The sequence below is a fragment of the Ostrea edulis genome, chromosome 10, assembly GCF_947568905.1.
Source record: "Ostrea edulis chromosome 10, xbOstEdul1.1, whole genome shotgun sequence".
Classification (NCBI taxonomy): domain Eukaryota; kingdom Metazoa; phylum Mollusca; class Bivalvia; order Ostreida; family Ostreidae; genus Ostrea; species Ostrea edulis.
The window spans coordinates 38,704,823-38,729,243 of record NC_079173.1 but is presented as its reverse complement, the minus strand read 5'-3'; the positions used below and the strand labels follow the sequence as shown (position 1 = coordinate 38,729,243).

At 36.6% G+C, this 24,421-nt stretch overlaps 1 protein-coding gene across 1 annotated transcript in view; it reads left to right on the top strand.

The window, feature by feature from the left end:
* Window positions 1–11,307, top strand: part of LOC125665405 (nose resistant to fluoxetine protein 6-like) — a 34,002-nt gene extending 22,695 nt beyond the window's left edge. Inside the window, exons 9-12 of the mRNA XM_056150951.1 lie at window positions 3,250–3,373; window positions 8,698–8,890; window positions 10,137–10,279; window positions 11,053–11,307. Of these exons, the coding sequence (XP_056006926.1) occupies window positions 3,250–3,373; window positions 8,698–8,890; window positions 10,137–10,279; window positions 11,053–11,175 (583 nt within the window). The 3' untranslated portion in view covers window positions 11,176–11,307. The remainder of the gene's footprint in view (window positions 1–3,249; window positions 3,374–8,697; window positions 8,891–10,136; window positions 10,280–11,052) is intronic.
* The last annotated feature ends 13,114 nt before the right edge of the window (window positions 11,308–24,421 follow it).

Here is a 24,421-nt window from a genome sequence, read left to right as displayed (position 1 = left end):
ATTAAAAAAAATAAAACAGGCTACTGCCAAACAAGTGGATGTTACAGTCGTTTCAAAAGTCTCGGTTAAAGTCGGCATTTGCTAGTACAATCTGTTATGACGTAGAACGCTGTGTGACGTGTTTCATATTGATTGCTACGTCGTGCATTGCATACTGATTTAGATTACAAATTACTCTGTTTACCTGATCAAGATATAGGACTCACGGCGGTTGTGACCGGTCAACAAGGGATGCTAACTCTTCCGAAGCACTTGTCCTACCTCTGGTGTGTCCAGGGTCCGTGTTTTCCCACTCTTACTTTTGTATTCTATATAGAATCTAAATGAGATTTATCACTTTTCGCTATTTTCACTTTTTCATCCAAGCAACTTTACAATGAAATAAATACAATTATTATGTGCACAATAAATAGAAGTAATAGACACCTTACACTTTGTAGGCATAATATTGTAATTATGACATAACAATCAAGAGACGTTTTTCGTAATTCTCCATCCTTTCATCATTTCTTAATATCCGATGCCTCTACCTATGGTTCTGAAGTGATGTTAGTTTTATAATCTGTAGGTCCTATTATCTTCTTGTCATTTCTGAATACCCCATACCGCCCTCTGTCTCGGTTCTGAATACCCCATACCGCCCTCTGTCTCGGTTCTGAATACCCCATACCGCCCTCTGTCTCGGTTCTGAATACCCCATACCGACCTCTGTCTCGGTTCTGAATACCCCATACCGCCCTCTGTCTCGGTTCTGAATACCCCATACCGCCCTCTGTCTCGGTTCTGAATACCCCATACCGCCCTCTGTCTCGGTTCTGAATACCCCATACCGCCCTCTGTCTCGGTTCTGAATACCCCATACCGCCCTCTGTCTCGGTTCTGAATACCCCATACCGACCTCTGTCTCGGTTCTAAAGTTAGATAAGTTTTCATGTTCATGGTAATGGGCCAAGATCAAAGTAGTTACTTTGACTTTTATTCTAGTTTGTAGGTCGTGTCATTTTCTTCTATTTCCGAAGACTCGAGGACTCTATCATATTTGTTAAATTATATCTATTGCATTTTGTAAATCAATTTCCCCCTTAGTTCTTTGTTTGGCCCCCACCCCCATTTGATCCCCTTAAAATGTACTCAACTGCCTTCAATCTGAAAATAAAAACATTTCTGTTAGATACGTTGGTCTATCATATCTTTGCGTATCTAATACTTTCATCAATGGGTCCTTCGGATTAGACCGCAAAAACCGAGGTCCCGTGTCACAGCAGGTGTGGTACGATAAAGATCCCTCCTTGCTCAATGGCCATAAGCGCCGAGCATAGGCCGAAATTTTGCAGCCCTTCACCGGCAGTAGTGACGTCTCCATATGAGTGAAATATTTTCGAGAGGGACGTTAAACAATATTCAATCAATCAATCATTAATGGGTTATGGAGAACGGCTGCAGACATTTTAGGCGGAATAATAATAAGAACCAAACAAAAACAGTTAGTTTCCAAACTTCGTTTAGGAGGCCTAATCAAGAGATAGCAAAGACCCTCGTATTCCCAAGTTTGTATGATGTCCGACGGCTGTTCGATATGTAACGTGTATTGTACCACAGCGCAATAACACTTTTTCACGATTTCGTGGATGATGATACTCTTGAATAGCTCTATTCAATACCTTTCCAACGGCTTAAACACGAGTCTCAGATCCACATAGTTTTAAACTTAAGTTATTTCAATAGAGCCAGTCGTTGACCACTGTTGTAAAAATGGTTGGGAAACGCGTTGAGGATATTGAAGAAATTAGAGCTTATATGAAAGTTCGCACAAACTCGGTCATACGATAATGCAGATATTTACTGAATGGGGGACGTTTATGGGTCTGATAAGGTACAGTGTATTTTTTGAGACAGTTCGTAGGTGGAGAAAGAAATTTCTGACTTGCACAGAGTCCGTCAAAGATGCAGCAAAATCTGGCCGACCTGTGACTGTAACAGGCAAGGCAAAAGTCAGGGGAATAATTGAAAGTGATTGCAGATCCACGATTCGTGATCTTGTCAAAATTGTTGGCATATCGCTATCGCGGGTGCATTTCATTTTGAAGCGTATTTTGAAAGTACGGAAGATTTCTGCCAGATGGATACCGCATATATTGACAGATGACCAAAAACGGGTACGAGTACAAACCGCTAAGCAATTGCTCAAAATGATTCCCAAATTCAATCAAAGACAATTTGCAAACATTGTTACTGGTGACGAAACATGGGTTCACTATTTCGAACCAGTAAGAAAAATTGGAAACAAAATATCGCTAACTAAACACGGTAGAAGGACTGTAGTTGCCAAAAGAACCATAAGCACAAAGAAGGTTCTTTATTGTATATTCTTCTCATGTGATGGTATAGCCGTACAAATTCCGTGCCGAAGGTGCAAAAGTGTTACAGGTCGGTATTACCGAGATATTATACTAAAAAAGCTTAAGAAATATTATCATAAACGACGCCCTGTGTCAGGATTTAGGCATGTTCGTGTACTTTGTGATAATGCTCCATCACATACATCTGAGATTGTGAAGCAATTTTTGAAGTCGGGGAAGGTTATCGTCTTGCCACACCCACCATACTCTCCTGATCTAGCCACAAGCGACTTTTTCCTTTTCCAAAACTTAAAAAGTTCTTATCTGGTCGTCGTTTCAAGTTCCGACAAGCCCTTGGCTCAGTCATCAGTCAGTGCCTCAGAGGTCTACCTAAATCAGCGTACCGTGACGCATTTCAGATATGGATTCAGAGATTGAAATTAAGTATTTCAAACTGCGGAGACTACTTTCAAAGGATGTTATGTTCATTTCACTATTTGAGATATCGTACAATACACATTACATATCGAACAACCCTCGTAATTTTCTAACAAACCATTTTAGGGTTAATATCAGAGGCACTTGAATAAAAAAAAAAATCATTAACCATAAAGTGCCTATTGTCAAAAAGTTATAAAACTAAGGGGGAGTCTTGTTCCATAGAATGTAAGGACATTAAACGAATCAATTCAACATAACCTAAAAAATTGAATGAACCATTTAAAAATAAAAATGCGCATACAAGATTTAATGATTTATTACGTAACAAGAGACAATGAGTTAAGGTCCGTACCCTTGAAAAAAGGTAAAGATATCGAAGTGATCAATCTCGTAACTCCTTAAGGATTAGAAAATAGAGTTTGGCAAAGACGAACCCCTGGATTGTTTGTATTCTATTTTTTTTTTACAGGGGCATGGCAGATTACCTTACGTATTATTACATCAAACCCTACTGCAGGATGGGACCATACATAGTGGGCATCCTTGTAGGATCACTTTTATACAAAACAGACTGCAAAGTAAAACTCAACAAGGTAAAGGTTTAGATATGAATACCATTTAATAAAATAATCTTTTTAGTATTGTGCATCTAATAAATTTCCATGAAAATCTCGGGGACTCCCCTGGACTGTGTCATGTATAGCGTTCCCCCCACGGATTATGATTTTGGCTTATGCTAGCATTTAGATAACTTTCCGCCAAAATTTCAATCGCCAAATATGCACCCAATTGCGACTTTAGTATTTGAAAGAGAGACAACGGTTCCCTGTCGGCAAAATTTATTCCGCTAAAATTATTAGCATATCTTTCAGCCAGCAAATCGCCAATTTATATAGAAGCATACAAATAAACCATTTCATTTCAATCTGATTGATTGATTGATTGTATTTTGTTTAATGTCCCTCTCGAGAATATTTCACTCAATCATACGGAGACGTCACCACTATCGGTGAAGGGCTGCAAAATTTCGGTCTATGCTCGGCGCTTATGGCCATTGAACAGGGAGGGATCTTTATCGTGCCACACCTGCTGTGACACGGAACCTCGGTTTTTGCGGTCTCATCTGAAGGACCGCCCCATTTAGTCGCCTCTTAGGACAAGCAAGGGGTACTAAGGACCTATTCTAACCCGGATCCCCACGGGAACATTTCGATCTGTATTTAATTTATATACAAATATTTGCATGTCGAGGTACATCGGAAATACAGAGCTCACAATTCTTTGTCATGTAAACAAGGCGTGTGTCCTGTTTTTGTTTACCTATAAGCTAGATATACCAGTTAAAGTTCGTTAAAAGCAGAGTTTTCAATTTACAAAAGTTGATAATTTCTAGTGTTTAGCACATCTCATTATGTTTTAAACATGCTATTTTCTATCAAGCAATCTAAATGTAAACAAAACCCGGCCACGAACCTTGTTTCCATAACAAAGAATTGTGAATGCTGTATCTCACTTGTAACTAAAAAAAAACCCTGATATTCAAATTTTGGTTGACCATTAGAAAAACGTTAATTACGCATTGTAAACAATAAATAAGAAAAATAAAATTTTCAGCTCGACCGTGTCAATGTCCCTTTAACCTATATCATTTATGCTTTGTAAAGAATTGTATTAACGTGATACTAAACAATAGAAAGAAAAAAAAAGAAACACTCTGTTTGGTGTATGCGAACAACACTTATTCCCATAAACAGCATTTTACAGTGCAGAGTGATACATGTAACATATACTCCAAAATACATTGTATAAACAAGTGTGTGTGACAAGGAAATTAACAAGGGGTTTTACGCTTTTTAGGTCAGCTGAGTAAACTCAGGTGAGTAAACTCAGGTGACCTATTGCAATGGGTTGTCCATCGTGCGTCAACAATTGAACATTTTGAACTTCTTCTTAATGACTACCATTCCAATTCTTTTCAAAGAACAAGGTACGGTTGTATACACAAAAAGGCCCAAAAAAATTCTCTCTATAAAATGTGTCTGGAATTAACCTTAATCAGTGTTTTAAAAAAGTAAAATAAATGCCAGGTATACTATGTCAACAAAATCAGAATGATAGTCCTAAATGGATAGCATTATGACATCATGAATAAGACATTTCCCGCCTTTTTCTCAAAATAAGCCTGAAAACTGTCAAATGTCATACAAATTATTGCTCAGGAAAAGATGTGCGCATTTGTCGAGCAAAATGAAAATGATATATATTGTGTATTATTTTGAAATGAAAAACATGCTTCAATATGAATTTGCTCGACGCATGCGCTGTATGTTTTCTAAAAGGAAAACCACCTGAATTTGTGGATATTTTCATTGAAAATGGCATTTTTGCAATTTTATGCCAACTTCAAGCTCTCGTCATATGACACAAATCATTTTGCTGATCAAACTGAGTGAATTTTGGGTTTGCTAAACTATTCCTTAATTGAATGTCAGCATTTGAGCTCCAAGTGAAATCATCAATATTTTGGACCAGATGACTGTAGGTACAGTACCTACTTCTTTGGTATGAAGCATCGTTGGAACAAGGGGGACCAAAAATGCCCAAAATTGACTAATTTTCATTTTTTTTCACAAGAAACACACATGTGAAAGAAAAACTAAATGCATAGTGATGTAGAGCAGGAAGGCATCTACCAAAATTATAAATTCATGATCTCGGGGTAGGGATTTTGACGCCAGGGCGGGACCAAACTTGTTATATAGTGTTTATGTGTAAAACATTTAGATCCTCTTTAGTGCTATTGATACTAAATTGAAAGTAAGTAGATATTTAGCAAGAACAGGTAGTCCTTTACCAAAATTGTAAATTTGATGATCCCAGAGGTAAGGTTTGGGTATCAGGGTGGGGCCAAAATGGTCAGTTATGAAATGTGTGAACAATAGACATTTTTAACTTCTTCTTGATAACTATCATTCCAATTCTTTTCAAATTTGGTATGAAACATATTTGGAACAAGGGGAACTTAAATTGTAAAATTCAGGATTCCTACACCCCTGGGGTCTTAGGGGCGGGGCAAAAACTGCCCAAAAATGACCATTTTTCACAAATCGTCTTCTCAAGAACCGCACACATGTAAGAAAAACTAAATGCATAGCGATGTAGAGCAGGAAAGCCTCTGCCAAAAACGTAAATTTCATGCTTCCCGGGGTAGGGGTTCTGACTCCAGGGCGGGGCCAAACTTCTTATATAGTGTTTATATGTAAAACACTTAAATAACATTTTCTTTAGTGCTATTGATACTAAATGGAGAGAGCAGATAGCCTTTACCAAAATTGTAAATTTCATGATCCTTAGAGTAGGGTAGGGCCAAACTTAGTATATAATATTTATGTGTAAGTTCGCTGATACTGTATAAAATCTAAATGCATACTTAGGAATAGCAGAAAAGGATCTACATACATGTAAAATGGTGAATTTTATAACTCAGGGTTATGACTTTAGGATGAGTCCAAATTAGTCATCTTTTGATAATTTAATATCAATACACCTATTATTTAAAGACTTTCTTCAGTGTATGCACTTTTTAGGGCATTGAAGTTTAAGAATACATCTTGTTTTATAATGTAGCTGAACATTAGAATTTAGCTTAGATATTCAGAACAGCAATTTTTCTCTAGATTTCATAGCCCATGGAAGTAGTGATACTTTTTCACTAGTATTCAGGTGAACGATAGGGCATGTGGGCCTCTTGCTTCAGTGACGCAAATGAATTTGCATAATTTGCTACATATACTACAGTAAAACACTGTTATAACGAACATGCTTATAATGTATTTGCTTTTATAATGAATCGACTGCAGTATTATTTGTGTGAAACAAGCCAAGTTCACAAACTCCTAAGTCAGTTTGTTCCAAGACACAGTCCTTCAAACGACGAATTTTCGAAGAATTTACATATGATTAAACAATTATTTATGTTACATACTTAATATAAAGCGTATAAATAGATGATTAATTATAATATCTTGCAGTTTGGTCAGTTGAACTGGAATGCACCTCTTTTATTTTCGGATCTTTATATTTCTAAATCTTTGATTAATGTCAAAATAATATCATTCGATACACAACTGGGTCAATTCGTTACTGAACACAAGCGTTGGGATCAAATTCAACGCATAGGGTAAAAAGGTGCCTAACTAACAAAAGATGCTTGATTTAGGAAAGAGCTGACTTCCACAAATGATATCTTGTGTCCATGCTTTATAGCTCTCTCTCTCTCTCTCTCTCTCTCTCTCTCTCTCTCTCTCTCTCTCTCTCTCTCTCTCGTTTTCATTTTTGACAGAATGTTGGGGTTTTAGTCCTTCCACCTAGCATCTCCACCCTTTCCAGTTCAGACGCTTTTGATGAAGTAAAGGGTGTGTCAAAAATGAGGAACAGTGTGTAACATGCCACGAAGAAGGAAAAGTGTAATTTTGAAGTGCTACAAATGATATATTATTCAAAATAATTTAAAGATTTATTAGGTCTTTATCATTACTATAATTACCCACCCCACTTTCAAAGAAGAGGGGCATATATTGCTTGCCACTTGTTGGTCGGTTGGTCAGTAAATCACATGTCCGCTCAATATCGTTAATATTTCATACATATACATGTAGGTGGGTTAGTTATGAGTAGAAAAAGGACCCTATTAATTTTCAGGTCAAAACGTCAAGGGTCAATCTACTCTGGACATAGGAAGATACTGTCCGCTCAATATCTTGAGAACATTTTACTAGACAGACATCAAACTTAATACAATGTACATTGGTATATCCTAAGGATTGATGACCCCTATTGATTTTAGGTCACATGGTCAAACTGGACGTGGGAATATACTGTCCGTTCAATATCTTGAGAACCCTTTGCTTGACATACATCGAACTTTGTACACTGGTACATCCTAACAAGTAGATGACCCTCTGAATTTTGGGTTCACATGGCTAAGGGTCAGACTGGACATAGTGGTATATTGTCTCTTATATTTTACAATACAATAGGTGTGACACGCTAAACAACCCTCATTGCTCAATGGCCGTATAGCGCCGAGCATAGGCCTAAATTTTTCTAGGCACCTGATCCCACCTTTGGTGTGTCCATGGGTCCGTGTTTGCCCAACTCTTTATTTTGTATTGCTTGTAGGAGTTATGAGATTGATCGCTGTCCGTTATCTTCAACTTTATAGGAGTTATGAGATTGATCGCTGTTCGTTATCTTCACCTTTATAGGAGTTATGAGATTGATCACTGTTCGTTATCTTCACCTTTATAGGAGTTATGAGATTGATCGCTGTTCGTTATCTTCACCTTTATAGGAGTTATGAGATTGATCGCTGTTCGTTATCTTCACCTTTATAGGCGTTATGAGATTGATCGCTGTTCGTTATCTTCACCTCTATAGGAGTTATGAGATTGATCACTGTTCGTTATCTTCACCTTTATAGGAGTTATGAGATTGATCGCTGTTCGTTATCTTCACCTTTATAGGAGTTATGAGATTGATCGCTGTTCGTTATCTTCACCTTTATAGGAGTTATGAGATTGATCGCTGTTCGTTATCTTCACCTTTATAGGAGTTATGAGATTGATCGCTGTTCGTTATCTTCACTTCTCATAGATATATTGGCAAGGTTGGTTGGTTGTTTTATTTTCATATTGAGACATCACGAATTGTTGCACAGTGGAGATTATATGGGAGGTGGGGGTGGAAATCCCAGAATTTGCAATGAATCAAAGTTCGGTGTCATAATAAAACGGGTTATACAGGTGTCAGATTACACAGTTTGAACTGCATTTTCTGTATTTTGTAGTTCCTGAATTGGCTGTTGTGGTTGGTTTTCAGATTACACAGTTTTAATTGTATTTTCTGTATTTTTTAGTTCCTGAATGTGCTGTTGTGGTTGGTTTTCACTGCTCTGGCGCTTTTGGTTGTGTACGGCCTCCGTAACCCCATCGCCTACCCGGATGACAAACTCAGTCGTGAGGTCTCGGCTCTCTACAATGCCACCCATTCTATCATATGGGGAGGATGTGTAGCCTGGGTTATATTTACTTGCGTTACTGGAAATGGGGGTACGATTTCATTACTGATATTTATGAACAAATGTGAACTCCATATCCTTACTATTCTTCAGCTTATTAATTAAAGCAGTCCTGATAATACCTACTAAAATATCATATTTAGAATTTCCAGTAATAAATATGCAATATCATGCAACATATTCCCCCTTTGAAGCAAACCATTTAATTTGAAAAAAAAAATGTTCATCCATCAATAAAATACCACATATAGATTTAAGTTGAATCATTGCATAGAATAATTCTCATTCAATATACTTCATCGACAGAAAATATGTATGTAAACTGATATAAGATACAACCCACAGGTCGAATTTACTATTAAAGAGTGAAATGTCGGGTACCCAAGTTTGCTGGTGAAAAACCAATAAACCAAATGGTATAAAATTATCTTTTGTATTCAAAACGACAAAAATCAATGATTTTGACGTCACACCGTCTGTTTCGGTTCTGATGAGATTATGAGATCATCAAAGATGTGAGCTTTTCTGATCCCCTGTTGTCTGTCCGTCTGTTTGTAAACTTTTACATTTTTGACTTCTGTAGAACCACCAGGCCAATTTCAACCAAACTTGGCAAAACACATTCTACGGTGAAGGCTTAGGAATTGCAAGTTTGTTCAAATGAAGGGTCATGCCCCCTTCAAAGATGAGATAATCACAAAAAATGCAAAAATAGGTTGAGGTCATTTAAAAATCTTTTTAAAGAACCACTGAGCTAGAAAAGCTGAGATTTACATGAAAGCTTCCTGACATAGTGCACAATCAAGTTTGTTAAAAACATGACCCCGGGGGTAGGATGGGGCCACTATAGGATCCGGGGGTAGGATGGGGCCACTATAGGATATCAGAGTTTTGCATACAAATGTGTAGGGAAAAATCTTTAAAAATCTTCTCAAGAACCACTGGATTAGGAAAGTCGAATTTTACATGAAGGCTTCCTGACATAGTGCAGATTCGAATTTGTTAAAATCATGGCCCCACGGGGGTAGGATGGCGCCACAATAGGGACTCAAAGTTTTACATACTAATATATAGAGAATATCTTTTAAAATCTTCTCAAGAACCAAGTTTGTTAAAATCATGGCCCTCGGGAGTAGGTTGTAACTACAATAGGGATAAAAGTTTTACATGCGAATATATAAGGAATTAAAATCTTTAAATATGGGCCAAGGTGACTCAATTGAAGGATGTGGCCCATGGGCCTCTTGTTTATATGATATTTTCTTTTCTTTGTAAAGGGTTCGTCAATACAGTGCTGTCGTGGTCACCATTCATCTCTCTCTCGCGGCTGACCTACTGCATTTATTTAACCCATCCAATCCTGATATCAGTCCATACCTACAGCCGGCGCACGCAAATTTACCTAAACAACACAAACCTGGTAAGAGAAAAATATTTATCAATGAAAATCTTGATGACTCGAACCAGTGAAAATATAGAAAGGGATACCATATTTAATGATAATATTAAAAAAGATCTACCAAGAATTTTTTTTTTGGGGGGATACCCATAATAATGTTCTATCTCGATTTAGAGCGTAGACCTTTAAGTAGGTATTTATAGACGGAAAATCAGTCTATTGGGACAGGCAGAAACTTCACATCAACGTCATTTAATTAACACGTGCTCCAATTGATTGACCAAAGCCATCTTTAATTTTCTACACTGCATTTCTATAGCTACTGTTACAAAGCTCCTCATATTATAAAATCACACACCTATTCCCCACCCCTTGTGATCAGAACTGGGTCATCCTAGACATTTCATTAAATGATTTGTTTTAATGTTTTGTATAGAAACACATTGGAAATAATTCTGCTCGAGGGCACAAACCATCAATTAAGTTTGCATGTGTGATGTCGTCTTGGCGCGAAAAGACCCTGGGGGCCACAAAAGGGGTAGAAAATTATGTGTAAGGATGTAGCAATATTTTGATAAGAACACAAATTGTGAGGTTAATGTGCAAGCAATGATTCAAATCAAATTTGATTGGAAGAAGGAAAGGTGGTATCATTATTGAGGCTGGGTGGGGGTTCAAAGATTTACATAGGGAAAATGGAACCACTGGAAAAAAAAAAAACCAGCTTGAAAATATTTAGAGAAAAATATCAATTTCGTTTTCAATTGAAACATCCTTTACGGATTATTTTCCAGATATACCTCTTCCTGGGTCATCTTGCTCTGTCCATCTTGGTAGCGTTTGTTACCTCGATTGCATTCGAGGTTCCAATGATGGAATTGATGAACATACTTCGTAGAAGAAAGCAGACGAAATAACCACCACTGTATAGACCGTTAAACAACAAACTACTGTATTAAATGAAGGATTTGATCATGTTTGGTTTCAACCAGTTATGGATGTCAAAACTGTCAATAATTCATATTCGAATATTCGATAACAGTATTCGAATATTCGATAACAAATGGTCATGTGCAAAATAAATATTAAGTCCTGATATATGCATTGCTCTGTCCATAGTACACGTTTTGGATCGGTATGTGAACGTTAAACCTCTAGACCTCGTTAGGAAGACACTGTACAATACATATTCAATACTTTATATCAATGTATTGACTGTTAAAATACAGAAAAGCATAAAAGGGGAAGTTTGACTGAATCGATCGTCTAACAAGCAGCAAGACCAACGAGGTTCCGACAATTGAAAGAAATTTGGCCACATACTGTATATCAGGGACTGTAAAGTATGGCCGACATCTTTTATTTTAAACGCAATATTAATGACAATGTGACTCTCTAACATCGAACATGTACATGAAAGGCGAAGATAACGAACAGCGATCAATCTCATTACTCTCATAAGCAATACAAAATATAGAGTTGGGCAAACACGGACCCCTGGATATACCAGGGGTGGGATTAGGTGCCAAGGAGGAGTAAGCATCACCCGCCTTTCGGCCACACTCGCTGCAAGCCCCATATCTTGATCAGGTAAACGGAGTTATCCGTAGTCAAAATCAGTGTGCCAAGAACGACCTAACAATCGGTATGAACACGTCAGACAGCATTTGACCCAATGATAGGTTATATTAGCAAACTAGATCGTTATAACGACCATAGAATTTGCGAAATGCTTACTTTAAACGAGACTGTTGGAACCCCTGCATCATCAACTTGTTTAATTGTCAGTAGCCTGCTTCGATTTAAAAACTGACCAAAGCAGAACAAGTTCTTGCGTATCGAATCAGTTGACAAATATAAACACCATATACAGATGATAATGGATTGATTGATTGAATATTGTTTAACGTCCCTTTCGGGAATATTTCACTAATATGGAGACGTCACCATTGCCGGTGAAGGGCTGCATAATTTAGGCCTATGCTCGGCGCTTACGGCCTTTGAACAAAGAGGGATCTTTATCGTGCCACACCTGCTGTGACACAGGACCTCTGATTTTGTGGTCTCATCCGAAGGATCGCCCCATTTAGTCCCCTTTTACGACAAGCAAGGGATACTGGGGACCTATTCTAACCCGGATCCCCACGGAACGGTGATAATGGAATATTGCTACATAAATATGGGAAGTTTACGATGGAGAAGCTGAAATCATCCCGTTTGTCATAAAGTCGAGTTGTTAGTTTGCCGTTAATATTGACTTTCAATAAAATATCTAAGTATGAAGCCGAAGTGGACGACTCTGTAGTGTCTTTTATTTCGAGTTCACTGAGATAAATCGAATCGGCATAATTATGAATGAACATTATCATCGTTAATATATAATACATCGTTGATATTACGCCTCGGGTGACAATGGTTTTCTCGGAGTGAACATTTTCAATGTTACCTTCAACTACATGCAATATTTGCTTTATTATACTGAATGTTATATAAACAACAAAACAAAAAGACGATATTTCGTATATCGATGCGGGTATTCATGTTTATTACAAACGCTCAGATGACGTCGTCTAACAATCTACGGCCTACTGTACACGAATAAATTTGACGCATGCGATGCTTTTTTATGATATCACCCGTTGTCAAGTACCGTTACCCGTTGCTAGATGCTATCACCCTGGAGTGCGTGCTTTCTTTTCTCAGAGGGTAACAATATGTTTTTTAAATGCTTCTCGACCAATCAAATTCGAGTGTTTTACATGAAAGTATAATAAATCTAAATGTGGAATTAATGGCCAGAGCAAGATATTTTTTTCTTCTCACGTAGAAATTTTTTAAGAAATTCTGCTTCATAGGAATGTAAAAACAAGTCAGCTAACAAAGGAGCACAATTCGTGCCCATAGGGATTCCAACAAACTGTTGGAAGACCTGATCACCAAAGACCACGAAGATATTGTCATTGAGGAACACCAGCATATTTTTTATTTCAACTTCAGAGTACTTGTGCGTGGAATCAGAGTGGCGTTTAACAAAGTAATTTGTTTTGGATGACTGATCAATAGATACGTATATTTGCGTTTTCCATTTTTTCTTGGACATTGTCTTCTATTTCCGGTTCTTGCGTTCTTGGTGTTCGGTAATCGTTAGGTAGCTTTCTGTAGCTCTTGTTATCCAAGTATATACGGTTATACCTTAATTTCAAATTCAAATATCAACCCCGGGCTTCCGTGGCCGAGTGGTTAAAGCATCGCGCCCAAAATCACACGGCTTCTCACCTCTGGTCGGCGCGGGTTCGAATCCCGCTCGCGCCGGTAAGTGAGAAAGTTTCCCAGTTTACTTTCGGAAGGTCGGTGGTCTCTTCCCAGTTACATTGTATCTGGGTTCTCTCTTCCACCAATAAAAACTGGGCGCCACCAGATAACTGAAAAAGTGTTGAGTGTGGAGGAAAACAGCAAATCAATCAATCAACTCATCAAATGAATATTCGAATATTCGTTAACATCCCTAATTTCAACATGAGCACAAGAACTGAAAAACTCCAACTTTCTATAACATAAACAAAAGTAATTTCACTACAGTAGATCGCTGATGTTGTTGTACACATAATAGAAATAGCATTTACGTCCAAGCTTACATTATTATTCCTTTGCAATGAGGGTTGTACTATCGTGCCCGTTCGTGCATTGGTATGTGATAGTGTGTATGACACTGAACTTGAAGACTATCCATACTACCCATAGTCCTCTGCGTCTCCTCTGGCGGAAGTTTGGTAGACTATCCTCATATCTTATTTTGCATTGTTTTTAAGGTCTAAATGTCAAGGTCACGCTCGTAGTCACTCTACAGGTCACAATTTTTGCTTTATTGTTTTCATTCTTCACATGTAGCCTTGTTATCAAGAGAGGAAGACCCCTATTGCTTGAAGGGTCCAATTGTGTTTATGGGATAGAAATACCCAACTCCTGTTTCAGGGTTCACAATACATATTCATTGTATTTCACAATAAAAACAAAACAGCCCGAAAAGACAAAATAGTAACAATGAACATCATTTGGTATTCATCATAACAATTGTATATATTTACCAGTACATTTACAGTGTACATTTCAACCTTTATGAGTGATTTCCCTTATATATATATATATATATATATAGAGAGAGAGAGAGAGAGAGAGAGAGAGAGAGAGAGAGAGAGAGAGAGAGAGAGATGAGCTAGATGTATGTGTATTCAAGCATGTGTGTTTCGGATCACAGGAGTCGGTAAATGTGAAATAACACGACAATAAGCGTTTTTATTGCAACCAGCAAGACGAAGACGAGCAGCAGCGCCTGGGGAAATAGCGCCGCGGGAAATAGCGCCGCAGTGGCCGAGAGGTTAGAGCATTCGCCCCGCATAAGGAAGGCCAAGGTTCAAATCACGGCCACGACAGACTTAAGTCGTTAAAACAAGTAGTGACAATTCCATCTCCAAATGCTCGACATCAGGTGTGATTGTCACTGGTCCTCGGAGATGATCTTAAAAACGGATGTCCCGTGTCACAGTAGGTGTGACACACTAAAGAACTGCTCAATGGCCGTGAGGGCCGAGCATAGGCCTAAATTTTAAGCCCTTCACCGGCCTTGGTGACGTCTCCATATGAGCAAAAAATTCTCGAGCGAGACGTTAAGCAAGATACAATCAATCAATCAATAAACTTATTATTGTCATCATAGCCCGTAAATAGGTGTATAATATATACCGGAACAGTTTTCCATCATTTAATCAAGAAGCTTCACACCCTTTTCATTCCACTTATTACATTTGAGTATCTCTATGTCGTGGTGGATGAGGAGGTCCGGGTTCTAGAAAATAAGATAGTATAGAGCACTCCGATGCAGGGGCTGTAGGGACCGGTGTCTCCTCTGAGAACCACGATGCAGGGGCTGTAGGGACCGGTGTCGCCTCTGAGAACCACGATACAGGAGGTGTAGGGACCGGTGTCGCCTCTGAGAACCACGATACAGGGGCTGTAGGGACCGGTGTCGCCTCTGAGAACCATGATGGGTTACTGTGTATATGTACATTGTATCTATGGAGTCATCATTCGCTGCGCGGGTAGTAGTCTAGTCAATCTAGCTCAAAAATGAGCAAAACCTCAAACTAATTGCAACAGAAATGAAATTTTGATTATTCATGCAAGAAAACACATGCAAACAACATATTAAAAATCGGCTTTTGTATTTCCATGGGAAAATTGGAATTTTGGGGTAAAAGGATGTGTTTTTTCATGAAAATCGCTAAAAACTGGAAATTGAAGAAAATGTCCATTTTATGTAACATACAGTAAAAATAAGTTTCATATCTCAAATTTCAACCTGGAAATGTTCGATTAATTTTTTTTACAGCAGAATATATTCTTTCCTTGACTATAATTTTTGGGTAAAATCTTGCTTTTTTGAATATAATTGTTAAAGATTGAAATTTTAAGAAGAAAACCCACATTTTGTCATACATTTGAGTCTACCAATAAAATATTGAAGTTAGGATTTATTTTAAAAACTGCTCAACAAGTAAGATATATAGATTATTGGCAATATATATGAAAAATACCATTTTAGGTAGGAAAACCTACCTTTTTCTAAAACAAAAATAGTGAAAAATTGGAAATGATAGGAAATTACTGTTTTATAGAAGAGATGACATTGATCTTATAAATTTAAGAATAAAATGTCCAAATGCACAACTAAACTTTTCTGCACCAAAATTTATTTTCCCTTGCCGAATTTTGGGCTGAAATCTTCATTTCCCAACAAAAATCGTTAAAAACTGGATTTTGGAAGAAAATACTTTTTCCTGTCCATTAGGCATATATGAGTTACCACATGAAGATTTATACATTAAAATAAATTGTTAACACAAAACAAGTGCCCCTTCAAAAATGGTCTGTAAAAGATGACCTACATTTTTGCAGTTACTCCCCTTACATCGGAAGTTGGAAGCGCGCTTACCATTCCGGTCCTATGTTTCACATAAATACATGTAGTATTTTAAAACAAACAGTGTATAGTAAAGCTTACGTTACCAAATTCTTTATTAAGCTGAGTTTTAACAGTTTGTACTACATCTATGACGAAACAAGGTTCAGTTTCTTCGATTTTATAAAGAAATCTTTAATACGTGCACTTCGTCAAGTTCTAGAGTTTGGGAAAGGGGGGGGGGGGTTATAGCCGTATTTGATGTTTAGTTCTATCCAAATTATTGTGCAATTAATACCGAGAATTTCAGGAGTAATCTGTTTTAAAAACAATGGACACATAGAATTAAAAGCAAAATGAATCAGGCACGCAGCATCGTAAAAAAAAAAAAGGGGGGGGTGAAGATAATTTCACAATATTGCCTGAAAATTGACAAGTAAATTTTAATCCAAAGTTATAAAAATCCTTGATGGTGTGTGTGGTGGTCGTGGGGGGTGGGGGCTAAGGTTGTTCTCTCAGTTCAATTTTACACTTCCACTGTGTACAGTTCACGACAATGCTATTTTTTTAAAAAAAAAAAAAAAAAAAGAGGAGGGAGAGCAACCAATCTGTCTAAAAATCGACCTCTGTACGTAAAAATTTATCAACTTTGCATGTAATGATAAAAGGTGTAGAGCCATTATTGCTATAATTATATAAGTGATCATTTGAGTAATTACAGTACAGTTCAGTCCATGTTTTTACAAGTACAACGGCTAGTGTCACAATTTGCCTTGCATTTACAGCAAAAAACGTTCAAAAGTTTATTTGGCGCGACTTGTAATTTAGTTTTAACGGATACAAGAATTGCTGAAAGCAGTGATAAGCCCCAATTCGAAGGATCCAAATTAATCATTTCTTTAGTCCACTCTATGACTTAAAAAATTCTTGCAGTGCTCCTTTTCTGCAGCTGTAGTTAGTAGTTAGTGGCAATGACTGAACTTATAAAAATGATTTTGTGTTAGACAATTCTTCACATAGCAAATCTCCTATAAGTGTCTCTACGGTATTCCATCGTACAAAGTCGATATGACATCGACACCAGAATATATCCTTTTCTCTATGAAATCCTCATATAGGAAGGTGAAGATAATGAACAGTGATCCATCTCGTAACTCCTATAAGCAATACAAAATAGAGAGGTGGGCAAACACGGACCCCTGGATATACCAGAAGTGGGATCAGATGTATATGGGCGATAAGGAGTAAGCACCCCCTGTTGACCGGTTACACCCGCCGTGAGCTCTATATCTTATAAAGGCAAACGGAGTTACCCTTATTCAATATCATTGTGCCAAAAACGGCCTAACAATCTATATGAAACAAGTCAGACAGATTTGACCCAATGATAGGTTGTATTGGCAAAGTAGATTGTTATAACGACCATATAATTCGCGAAATGCTGACTTTAAACGAAACAGTTGAAACCCCTTCACCATCAACTTGTTTGTCAGTAGCCTGTCTCCATTTAAAAACTAATCATATACAGGATTTTTTCGCGATTTGTCTACATTTTGACTATACAGGACCCGTTCCGATGCCGAACATTCTTGACGTTGTGTCGCATCCTGTGAATACATGTAGAAAGGGAAAGGATTGACAAACTTCGTTTCCTAAAAAGACATCTGGTTTTAACGATATTCTTCACTTATATTAGGGGCAGGGTCAAAAATTCAATGTCTCACAAAAAACTAAGTTCACATAGTTTTCACCAAGAACCCCCCCCCCCCCCCCCCTTTAAAACTTAATATGACAAATGTTGAAACTAATCGAATAAAAAGAAAAGAAACATACGATTATAAATAACACTCTGTATACCTTTTCTACTGTTTATTCACAAATGAAAGTGTACATTAAATCTATTAAATGTTCATTAATATGTTTTAAATATTATGTGGTATTCAACAGTCGCTTGTCTTTTTCCTTTTTCCACTAAAGTGTAATCGATGTCGGATGACAGAAACTTGCGGGAGTTTTTATTCCCCTCCCCCTAACTAATTTAATTTAAATTTTCATCCGACATTGATTTCGTCCCTTAGGGCAGTTATGTTTATTTCAGAGTTCGTTGCTATTTCTGTGCTTTATATATAGACATTTCAAACACAATATGCATTTTGTATGATCCTCTAAAATTTACGATAAATAACTGTATCGTGTGCCAGCGTGGCGAGAATTCCATCGTCATCGAAAACAAGTGTTGTCTTGAATAGATGGCCGGGCGGTCTAGCGCGCTGTTTGCATGCTGCTAGGAGATATGGTTCCGCAGGTCGTGAGCCCAAGACTAATTAAAAAGAGTAACTACTCGATTTTACATCAAATCATGATACTATGCGCAAGTGTTTACTTACATTGATTTTTATTATTTATATTATCAATGTTTTATTATCATTATTATTACCCATGAATGACTCCCCAAACCTGAATTTGAAAAAGAAAAGCAAAAATATTTACTTACTTAGTTTTATAAAAGTTTTTAATACAAAACGCTTGCTCAAATGATGAAGATACAAAATAACTGAAACTTTTAACCCGAATGGCTTTCCATACTTTCTTTTTTAACAACCGTAATTCCCCCTTGTAAATTGACACTAATTCTTTAAGATTTCATTTATAATTGATTATTCATAACTTCTAAAGTAAATATTGTGTTTTATAATTAAAATTAATTCAGTAGAGGGTCAAACAAAATATTTTGAAGCTTTATTCGCGAAAGTTCCCCGGGAATGGAAGTCGGCAAAGAATATGAGATGCTGAGCAATATTGTATGCATATAGAAGGTCTTAAAATCACCTTTTTAATACAACTGTTTTAAAAGCTGTTTAATCGCGTTTTTTATTACATGCACTTCAGATCGTTGTGTATAACTTCATTCCGATGACTTTCACAGTTAAGTTACTCCCCTTTACGTGTACGGCGTGCCGTAAACATCACAAAATATCGATGGTTTACTAAAATATTTAAGTCTAAATTTTAAATATTTCCCATTGTCCGATTTTGTCCGATTTTTTGTATGTTGTTAATCACGCTTTTGTTTATTAAATTCCGTCGAGTTTGTTTCTGTTGCAATTACTTTGAGGTGATTTGCTAGATTGACTAGACTATAGGTTAAGGATTCCCTTTTAATAGAATATCACAGTGCACTTTATGCCTTTACTTCTCTGAACTACCAATATGACGTCATAATGGAAAATGACGTCAAGTCACTGCAAACTTGAGCTGTTATGACGGGGAGAGTGTCAAAAACTCTAGACCTTATTTCAAACTGCCTATCAGATGTCAGAACGCTATTGCAAAATTCAGTTGTCTGAATTGTATTTTAATATCTTATATATATATATGTTCGAATATTTTAAAATAGTTTGTTTAATTACCCTTGATTTAAATTCAGCGTGTATACACTACTTTCGAAAAATATACTTTTGAAATGTACTCTGTTTTATACCAGTGATAAGAGGTAGAATTTATGATGTGTTTATAAAAGAGTCTAGCGCAGGTAATTTATGAGGATTCATTTGAGATCTATTACGGAAATCGTAAGAGGAGTTTGTTCTCTATCCGAGTCTTGCTTGGTTAAATGTATGATGGCTTTGTTTGAATACAGATTACCCTCAAATGTGTAGGGAAGTGTGTCCGTAAGTTGAACTCTTCATGAAATACGTGTATATTGTACGCAAGTAATACTACCATTTTTCCCAAGCACATTTCGGGTACACAAGGATACGATGAGTTCATTAACAAAAAGTTAAAAATAATCTGAAGCGGTTTATGTGAAACATTTCAAACGATTATAAATGACCGTCACGTGATCAACGAAGTCATGTGATATCATAACAGATATGTTAATATATAGCCGAGCGAACCTTCTATATAAACTGTCTGTACTTAAGTATATAAATTACAACTGAAAACCAAAAACCGACCTCGCAATCCAATGTATGTTTTGAACGCATTTCAAACTCCGGGAAACCTTAACAATAGCTGCGTGACGAGCACTCGACCGACATCCAATGAGACAAAGATAAATCTTTAACATCCACAGCAGATATTGTCAATTAAGATATATTTACTCATGCCGTATGACCACCAATAAGTAAATAATGTGAATATTGAGTTTTCACTCTTCCTGGTCCAGTAAATATCCAATGAATTTCTTTGTTGACAGTGCGTACTATTTTGTCATACATTATCTTATCACTGAAGTATTGTGTAATATTCAAGCTTGTCTGAAATATGCATATTTATCACACTGACTGTTTACTTAATTCTGATATAGTTGATTGGAAGGGTGTACCATTGGGTTATTCCGGAAACATCAGCTCCACAATACAGCCAATGATGGTGGTGTAGATTTATAGTGCAGACTGCCCAGTAGAGGCCGTGCTACATTAGGTTTGTTGCAGCGAGGCGACGATGGTGGTCGACCCTCGGATCCCCTGGATATGGGGATACAGTTAATGTATGTGTGATTCCTATGTTATAAAGTACGCGCAAGCGCGGGGAATCATAATTTTACGATTGCAATAATAACCCGTCATGCCGAATAGTTGACCAAAGACAAAATGAACAGTGGTTCATATAATTTCAAAATTTGAAACTCAGTATTGCGAATTTGTTTATAATGGTAGTTTCTGTCCAGAGTGACAATTTAAGGGCAAAATCATGAAAACACACCGTTTCTTCTCGTCAAACGCAATGATCGAAAACATAAAGCACTATATAAATGACAAATAGAAAAACTGCTATATTGTAAACAGTGGCCTGATTTTTTGCACATTATCAGGTAGTGTACAATCTAATTTCGGTAAAATGTTTTAACTATAAAGTTATAAGGCAGAAAATCCCCAGAACAGCTCCGTACGAGTAGATATCTGACATACATGTATTGGACAGTTTTTGACGTATTACTTACTTCCCAAATCGATATCTGACATACATGTATTGGACAGTTTTTGATATCTGACATACTTGTATTGGACAGTTTTCGACTTGTTACTTACTTTCAACAGCTGCGTCGTCAGAAAACATGTTCAAACAAAAATTAGAACAAGTTTTTTGTGTTTATCCATGTGTTTGTACATATCGGTTTCTGTTAATCAATTGTCCCAAAATGTCGTAACAGTGACTTTCATAATCACGAAAAAAATTGAGAACATATTAGATGAATACCGTATTTAAAAAATCATCGATGTGTTAGATTGTTGTTCTCTGGAGGGGGGATGTCCTTCGTTGAATGATATATATATATATATATATATATATATATATATATATATACAAAGCACTAAAATGACCAACGACACGAACAACGAGATTGTCAAATTTTCGGGACGACCCGTCCCTTCTTCAGGATTGTAATTGTAATTGTTTTCGTTTGTCCTGAAGAAGGGACGGGTCGTCCCGAAAATTTGACAATCTCGTTGTTCGTGTCGTTGGTCATTTTAGTGCTTTGTATAATTTTTTGTATTTGACCTTTTATCCATGTTGTGGATCCGACACTTTGAAGTATCGGGTGTTGTTGGAACTTTAGTGCTTTTATATATATATATATATATATATATATATATATATATATATATATAATTATAATTATATATATATATATATATATATATATATATATATATATATATATATATATATAAGAAATATAATTATAAATCTTCATGAAATAATAAATATGAACTTAGTCAAAATTATTATAAGTATAGCTAACATTGAACGCCTACACATGTTGTAAACCAATCGCAATTTCTGAAAGATCCGAGAATGTGCGATTGGTTGTTCTGAAAATTTCCATAACGCTGATTCAAGACTAAAATCACGGATTGAAGAAACGAACAGGCATATTTTATTTAACAATTATCAATTACATATATTTTTCATTTGTAAGATCAAAATCAAGCATCTGTAAACCACAGCATTATATCATGTTGTATTATCTTAAATTGTCATTATAAGAAGGAACCCGTGGGGATCCGGATTAGGATAGGTCCTTAGTACCCATTACTTGCCGCAAGAGGCGACTAAATGGGGCGGTCGTTCGGATGAGACCGCAAAAACCGAGGCCCCGTGTCACAGCAGGTGTTGCACGATAAAGATCCCTCCCTGCTCAATGGCCATAAGCGCCGAGCATAGGCCTACATTTTGCAGCCTTTCATCGGCAGTGGTGACGTCTCCATGAGTAAAATATTCTCGAGAGTGACGTTAAACAATATTCAATCAATCAATCGATATAAGAAGGGAGAAGAAAACTGGCTAAGATCCGCCACTTTACTATCATTTTTGCTCTTTTAGGGTAGTTTATCGAAGGAAAGTTTTTTAATCTAAATTTACAACATTAACTACACGTAATCAAGTAAGATTCTACTTACGGACTTCACCTCTTATATGGAATAATATTAAAAGTGCAAACAGTAACTCTGGAGCAAGCATTTCGGAATTGTTTGGGCAAAAATTGTTTTAAGTATAGATATTGTACTGATATCAGCTCTTTTTTCATCAAGCTCATTATAATTGGTAAGATATAAAAATTGTGGGAACAAAAATTAGCGTTGTATCTGTTTGAAATCCCTCTCATTGCTTTTCATAAAATAAGATCTGCTGCTGTTTTAGTTTGATAATTTGTAGGTTAAGGTCGTCAATGTCATTTTTGATATCAAGCAGTGTCGGTTTTCGTTGCATCCCAAGGTAGATAGATAGACTAATCCATCCATACCCAAATTAATTTGAGGCCATAAGACGGACTTTGACCATCAATACAATCTAATTAAGATTAGATACTTTGATCCGCTTACCTAGCGATAGTAGGTGAGCGGATCAAGGGATCTAATTCTAATTAAGGCAGTGTTCTAATATCAAATGATAATATTATAAGAGATAATATATTCTAGTATATATAATAGTGAAACAAATAAAAAGGAAAGGAAAGGATTAACCAGAAAATAAATTAGGTTATTTATTTACCTCTGATTGGTAAGAGAGAGAGAGAGAGAGAGAGAGAGAGAGAGAGAGAGAGAGAGAGAGTCTTCAGCTCATTCAACATGAAATAAATGTATAACATAATACGCGTAGGTTGATGAATAGAGAAATACAATATTTGTCAAATGATGCAAAATCTGTACATTATGTGTATATACGTAATATTCTGCAGCGTTCTGTTGACTTGATATATTAATGTACAAGGACAAATTGTGTTCACAAGTTTTTTTTTTAAACCAGCAGACTTATTGCTGGCAGCCACAGAGACTGCAAAACTTGCCCCTAGTCTTATCAGTTTGTCGACAAAATATGTCTGAAATATCGCCATGACAACATAAAATAACACAAAATCAATCGACCGCACGGAAACGGTAACATCTCAATTACTGATTATGGCTGATAAAGATAACGAACAGTGATCAATCTTATCAATCCTATATGAGATTAATGAAGTCTCAGATCGTATCAATCTAGCATCAAGATTCTGAGGGAAATACGTCTGCGAAAATGAGAGGTTTTTTTTTTTAAATTGGATGTACGTGTACATTATGTAGATAGGTTAGGGTGTCTCCTGGTCGTGACATCTACTCGTTCATAAATGTAGAGCAATATTCAAACTTATAAACCAAATAAACATGAAATATTCTGCACCCCATGTCATATTTGTGTACTTTATTCAGAAAATAAGTAGTAATCTTGACAGCATGCGTCATCGTTTTTTTTAAGGTGGAGGTGGGCAGCCGGAACTAAACTTAGAAGGTTTTTTTATTGAAGAGAGAGAGAACTTTGTCCACAAAATCTTGACAAGAAAAACAAAAAGATCCACGATCTTCAAAATCCCAATTCGTGGCGGTGTTGGTGGTGGCGGCGGCGGTGGTAGGGTGGTTAGGGGGTGTGTCATACTTCCCTATCTTTCAAACTCACATTCTTCTCTTTCACTACTACTAATAAAAATAGAGGGGGTCACCCAATACATCTTTATCTACATTACAAACTGAAAATAATAATGAACATTATAAAAAAAAAAGTAGGGGTCCAAGGCCCCCCTGCACCCACACCTCCCCGTGAGTCTACCTTTTTTGGTAATTTTTTTTTACACAGTTTGCCGTTATAAACTACAATCAAAGCTGAGGTGTTTGATATATTTTCCTCCGATGATATACAACATATCCATGATAATTGTAATCATA